Here is a 6,973-nt window from a genome sequence, read left to right as displayed (position 1 = left end):
CAAAAGTTTATTATGTTTATCAATCTTATAATAATCACACAAGCTAGAAAGGACTGTTGTCAGTGCTGTGGGAAAAAACTGGTTGGAAAGGACTAAGGCTAGGAGAAACCAGAAGCAGTGGATAACTTTTTCAGGAAGTTGGTCTACTGCTGTGAGAACCAAACGTTTTCATGCACAAACATTTTGAAATTGATTTAAAGTTGATTTTCTAGTTTTAAATAAGTGGAGAAAAAATCTGGATTTCATCATTAATGATAACGTTTCCTTTACTGTGCAGATTCACCAAAATAGAGTCTGACACTGTGTTGAAGTGGTTCCATTTTTCAGGTAGTTTTTTGGAGTAAGTATATTTATTATTTTTTTTTATGTTCTGATTTACTTCCCTTTTTAAACAAATATCTTTTGAGTATTCACTATTATCATAGAGTTTACTGAGTCTTTACATACATTAATACATTCAATATTCATTAGAACATAAAACATGTTTTACTTGATTTTACAATTGAGAAAGCTGAGATCTAAAAAAAAAATATGGACATTACCCACATTCCCATAATTTACTCAGAATTTAAATGCTGGTCTTATCCTTTCACAAAACTTGAGTTCTTACTTAAATGAATGAAAGTGTATGATCTTTTTACATTGCTGTCTTTAATATAGCCTTCTTTTGCTTCTGTGGAAATTGTCTGATAGGTATACTTGAAGTATAGTTCCTTCAGGAATACAGATAAGTATATTTTTTTCAAATCCCAAGTATAATTTCTTCAGCTCATCATACTTTAAAAGAAAGAGAAAAGGAGATATTACATCTTTCAGATATCTCTAGAGGTTCAAATTTAAACTCAGAGGGATCTAGAAACTATTAAATGACCCAGACAACTTCGGAATGAGTACATTCAGAGCCAGAATCATGGCTAAGCCAGTGAGTCCCATGAAGTTTGTAGAGTGAATAGTCAACCTTCCACCTGGAACTTAGCTTTCCACTGGAAACCTTTCTGCTTTATGAGCTTCTGTATTAAATGGAATCATAATACTTCTAACATCTTAACTGCATTTCTTACTTTCATACTCTGCATTTCAGTCCTTTCTACAGGATATCTAATTGTACTTCAAATAATTTTAGAAAACTTTTTAGAAATTTGATCTCCTGAAATTTGGCTCAACTACAGTTTTCATGTTTGACTTCTCTAAATATCAGGTTCATACCAGAGCAAAATGGACGTATCTGCCAGTATTGTTACACAGTGGACAGCATGGCTTGATGGATTAGGAATATGGGCTCTGCAGTCAAACAAACCCAGTTACACCCACACTGTACCATCTACTCTCTGTGTTGTTGTTGCTGTTTAGTTGCTAAGTCATTTCCAACCTTTTGCAGCCCCATGGACTGTACCCCACCAAGCTCATCTATGCATGGGATTTCCCAGGCAAGAATACAGGAGTGGGTTTCCATTTCCTTTTCTAGGGGATCTTCCCAACATAGGAATTGAACCTGCATCTCTTGCACTGGCAGGCATATTCTTTACTGCTGAGCCACCAGGGAAGTCCCTACTCTGTGACCACAGCTCTAAGCCTGGGTTTTTTCCATTGCTACTCAGATATGATGGGATAGAAATTTCATCAGAGTGTGTTAGCAAGAAACTATTAAAAGCGAAAGTCACTCAGATGTGTCCAACTCTTTGGGACCCCATGGACTTCACAGTCCATGGAATTCTCCAGGCCAGAATCCTGGAGTGGGTAGCCTTTCCCCTCTTCACAGGATCTTTCCAAACCAGGGATTGAATCCAGGTCTCCTGCATTGCTGGCAGATTCTTTACCAGTTGGGCCACAAAAGAAGCCCAAGAATACTGCAATGGGTAGCCTATCCCTTCTCTAGTGGCTTATCCCAACCCAGAAATTGAACTGGGTTCTCCAGCATTGCAAGTAGACAAACTGAGCTGTGAGGGAAACCCATACCACAGGTGAATTCATGTTTTGCACTGTATAGAGTATCTGTAAGGACAGTCCTCAACTTCAACAGATAAATAATAATAGTATTAATAAATAAAATTTGAAATATGAAGGAGTTGTACACAGTAATGTCTTGAGGCTCCTTTTTTTGTTAATGTTTCATGGTTCCACTATGTGGAAAATAAAGACAGGATCAAAAATAAAACTCAAACAGGCTAACATTGAATTTAGAGAAACTAGTCTTATTTTTCCAGAGCTGTCAAAAATACAATTATTCTGAAGCATTCATCAAGAACTACTATACATACTTCCACAAAACTTCGTTTACAACTGAAGGTAAGTACTTTGGATATTTTAAGCCCCTGAAATATACTGACACATGTTTATGGGAAAAGGTGTTCATCTACATATGCTATGCTATGCTAAGTCACTTCAGTCATGTCCAACTCTGTGTGACCCCATAGACAGCAGCCACCAGGCTCCCCAGTCCCTGGGATTCTCCAGGCAAGAACACTGGAGTGGGTTGCCATTTCCTTCTCCAATGCATGAAAGTGAAAAGTGAAAGCGAAGTTGCTCAGTCGTGTCCGACTCTTAGCGACCCCATGGACTGCAGCCTACCAGGCTCCTCCATCCATGGGATTTTCCAGGCAAAAGTACTGGAGTGGGGTGCCATTGCCTTCTCTGTCATCTACATATAGTACAGAACAAATTATCTCACAGACTACTTAATATTATCTCTCAGAAAAAAAAACTACAAAATGTAGTCAATTTTTGAATTGGAAAATAATGCTAAGGCTCTTTAATTCCTATGCAAATGAAATGACAGTTTCCCATAGATCTGATTAATTACCTTTTAACTTACATAGCGTCAAGTACTTATTTTATAAAAGTAAGTAAGTAAGTCATGCTAAATCATTTTTATATTTTAAAGCTCTGGGGACTTACATAAAATTGAAAAACAGGGAAATAAAAATGTAGTTTCATGTATCTATTATGTATTTTTAACTACTACATGTGTTACCTAATCCAAACTCACTCTGCTTACTGAAAGGCAAGCCAATTAACTATGAGTTTAGGTGTTGACGCAAGGAATATTGATTTTATGCAGAAAGCCAGCAGACAAAGAAGATAGCAGACTGATGTCTCAAAATAATCATCTATTCAGGGTCCAGATGACAGGTTCTTTTATAGAACAGAAATGAGGGGAGGTGAAGTGCCAAGGTCCAGCCCTGGCTGATCCAGGGAGTTTGAAGCAGGGACGGTGTCGGCAAGGATCAGGATACAATAGCTTCAATTAGATATTAATTAGAAATATAAAGAGTAATGGAATGAGGATAGCTTAGTAGGAAAATTCAGTGGAGAAAATAGGCTGAGTAGCTTGGTTTACTCGGGAGACCAACAAAACTTCAAGACAAGAAGCTTGCACCACTTACATAGGCCGCAGGCATCCTTCCGTTCTCCCGAAGGAGAGGAGACACTGAGGTCTCCCCGGTCGGATCTTAGAAGCCCAGGCATAATTAGTAAGCATGGTGGGTTCTGCGCTCCAGATGGAGACTCAGCCAGAGTTTGAGAGAGACAGCGACATGGGGCAACCAGTATTTCGAGGAACTGATACCAATTCTTTATTTTCCATGGTCTACTTTTATACACTGTTATGCAAAAGTCACGTGGGGCCAGCAGTCCTGAGTTTTATCAAAGTCAGGTGCTTCATACAAATGTATACAGAGGTCTTAGGGATGTTACATCATCTTCTGGCCAGGGGGCCTGCTGACAATTTATGACCCTCTCCTTGTGACAGCAGTCAGTCAACCAGGACACTTATTTCTCCAGGGGTGATTATTCTTAAAAAGACTCCACCTTCCGAAGGTACCAGATAAAGTTACATTCCTATAGGGTGAGGGGTGTAGTGGGTATTAATTAAGGAAATAATTTACTTAGCCTAAGGTCTAACGTGATTTATATCAAAGGTTAATACTTATTTCTTCTATATATTCATTAATGTGTGTAAGGGCAGGGGATGTGGAGACTTAGCAGTAAACATTGGCTCAACAAATGAAAAACCCTTCACCAATACAATTTCTAATCAGCTCATTATACTTATACTAATAGTTTTCTAACTTCTCTAAAGAACCTGTTTTTAGAAGGTTTAAAGCATCTCGTGCCTCTCACGGTTGGGAGGCTGTGAGCAATCACATGTGGCCGGACAAGCCTGTCAGGCAGGCTAGAGAACCTTCATAGGAGTTTGTAGGTTAAAACACTCCTATCATGCCCAGGAATTATTATTAAGTGGAGCTCTAAGTTGACTCCTTCTCCGAAAGAGGTGGTGGGGGACAGCCCCCTGTAAAGTCAGAGGTGTAGGTGAGAGCACAAAATAGTAAAGTAGGCAGGCTCTGGTTATGGGGGTAGATGCTCGAGGATTTCCAGGGGGACTCCTGAGGCTCAATCCCGCCTTTGCGTATGTCGAGCCTCCTTCCTCATAACCTTTGCCACGGGTGGAGTGCCTCACGCTGGCCCCCAACAGTGAAGAAGTAAATTAAAAAGGCCATTAGTATTGCAATTATCTCCTGGAATGGCAAGCCTTGGGCAGAGGATGTGATAATTTCTTCCCTCCTATAGCCGTCCACAAGTGGACAGGGTCCTGAACAAACGCACTTTGATTTAACATTCAGGCAGAGGAGCAGGGTTTTCCAAAGTTGACCAATACGTATGAACAGTATTCTTTCAGTGAACAAATGCAACAGGAAACAAAGGTTAAAGGAAAGAAATATACCCAACACGGAGTAAGTTATTCCCTGTAACATATACGTGGGCACCAAAACCTTGGTGGCACCTGAAACACTGGAATATTACTATTAATTGTCTCAAGTGCTTTCTTTCAGATACTATTTAATTTTTCATTAGCATCTTACCATATTTTGTACATCATAAAGCAAAGAAGCACCACTTCTTTGTAAAGCAAAGTAAGGCTTAAGAAGACTACTCTGAGAGTAGTAGGTTCCTTTCCCTGGAGCAAGAACGGCATGTCATTGGAGAGCTGCAGCTACCTTTTGCCCACAAGGTGGAGTGACTCACGGGTAGAAGATGCTAATGATCACCTCCCCAACACTGGCAGAGGCTGTAGAAGGTGTCATTTTTATTCTTCAACTCACAACAAACTCTTCAAAATCCATCAGATTAAATGGCTAAAGTGAATCTTACTTTTGTCACTGAATTCATTCTCAAGGGAATTACAGAACGGCCAGAGCTTCAGGTCCCCTGCTTTGTGGTGTTCTTGGTCATTTATCTGGTCACGGTGCTAGGCAACCTGGGCTTGATTACCTTGATCAGAACTGATGCTCGACTGCACACGCCTATGTACTATTTCCTCAGTCACTTGGCCTTTGTTGATCTTTGCTACTCCTCTGCTATCACACCAAAGATGATGGTGAACTTTGTTGTGGAGCACAATACTATTGCTTTCTATGCTTGTGCGATGCAACTGGGCTGTTTTCTCACCTTCATGATCACGGAGTGTTTCCTCTTAGCTTCCATGGCCTATGATCGCTATGTAGCCATCTGTAGTCCCCTGCATTATTCCACACTGATGTCAAAGAGAGTCTGCATTTGACTAGTGGCAGTTCCATATGTATACAGCTTTCTGGTTGCCCTGTTCCATACCATCATCACCTTCCGTCTAACCTACTGTGGCCCCAATGTCATTAACCATTTCTACTGTGATGACCTTCCTCTCTTGGCTCTGTCATGCTCAGACACACGCATGAAGGAAATTCTGATCTTTGCCTTTGCTGGTTTTGATATGATCTGTTCATCTTCCATTGTCCTCACGTCCTACTTCTTCATCATCACCACCATCCTAAGGATCCGCTCTACCCAGGGGCAACTCAAGGCCATTTCTGCCTGTGGATCCCACATGGTGGCTGTTACTATTTTTTATGGCACGCTGATCTTTATGTACCTGCAACCCAAGTCAAACCACTCCCTGGACACAGACAAAATGGCATCTGTGTTTTACACTGTGGTGATCCCCATGTTGAACCCACTCATCCATAGTCTAAGAAACAAAGAGGTGAAGAATGCCTCCAAGAAAGTCTTGGGAAAAGATTGTGAAACTTTAAAGATATTAAAATTAAGAAAATAATAATAATAACATTACATTAAATACAAGAAGAAAAATAAGTCAGTCTTTCCCATTTGACATTGCTTGTAATTTATTTACCAGTAAACTGAAAATGTGATTATTACTTCAACAGACCCTGATAATTACTACAAGGACCCAGGTCAATTCTGGAAAGTCAATTTGATTCTGAGTCCTGCTCAGACCATAGTAGCATTTAAAGACCATGAAATCATCTTCAAAAACAAACACAAATACACTCCCAAACACATATATATGTATCCCAAACAAAGGTAGCAGCATCTTTTTCTTAGAACTCAGGACTCTAGAACCAAGACTGCATGAGTTTGAATTCTATCTTCTTCTTTTATTAGCTGTGAAACTCTGGACAATTGACCTGAACTCTGCATGACTCTCTTCCAACTTTACAAAATAATGGGAACCAGATGGTTGGTTTTGAAGATTAAACAGGTTAATGTTTATGAAAGGCTTAGAACTGTATCCTGTTATAGTAAGTGCTATGCCTGCTAAGTCACTTCAGTCACGTTCAACTCTCTGTGACTCCATGGACTACAGCCTGTCAGGCTCCTCTGTTCATGGGATTTATTGGGCAAGAATACTGGAGTGAATTGCCATGCCCTTCAGGGGATCTTCCTGACCCAGAAATCAAACCTGCATCTCATATGTCTCCTGGAGGCAGATTCTTTTCCACTAGGTCCACCTGGGAACCCCTAAGTTCTATGTGTTGTTATATAAATGCTTTTATGTGTAACTAAGTATCAATCAGTTAAGTTCTCAAAAGTGTATCAGTCTTAAATAAGAAAGACAAAGCTTTTAGATTTCTACTACCTTCCAGGACTTTAATCACCTAGTTGCACTGAATCCTATATATCAAATCTACTGGAGTGT

General features: G+C 39.9%; 1 protein-coding gene across 1 annotated transcript; it reads left to right on the top strand.

Annotated features, from left to right (window-relative positions):
• Window positions 1–5,128: 5,128 nt before the first annotated feature.
• Window positions 5,129–6,088, top strand: LOC113904671 (olfactory receptor 1038-like). Its single transcript, XM_027561785.1, is given in 1 exon segment — window positions 5,129–6,088. A coding segment is annotated over 1 exon segment (960 nt).
• Window positions 6,089–6,973: the final 885 nt, after the last annotated feature.

This window comes from Bos indicus x Bos taurus, chromosome 15, assembly GCF_003369695.1.
Source record: "Bos indicus x Bos taurus breed Angus x Brahman F1 hybrid chromosome 15, Bos_hybrid_MaternalHap_v2.0, whole genome shotgun sequence".
In the NCBI taxonomy this organism is placed as follows: domain Eukaryota; kingdom Metazoa; phylum Chordata; class Mammalia; order Artiodactyla; family Bovidae; genus Bos; species Bos indicus x Bos taurus.
This window is presented reverse-complemented; position numbering and strand designations above follow the sequence as displayed.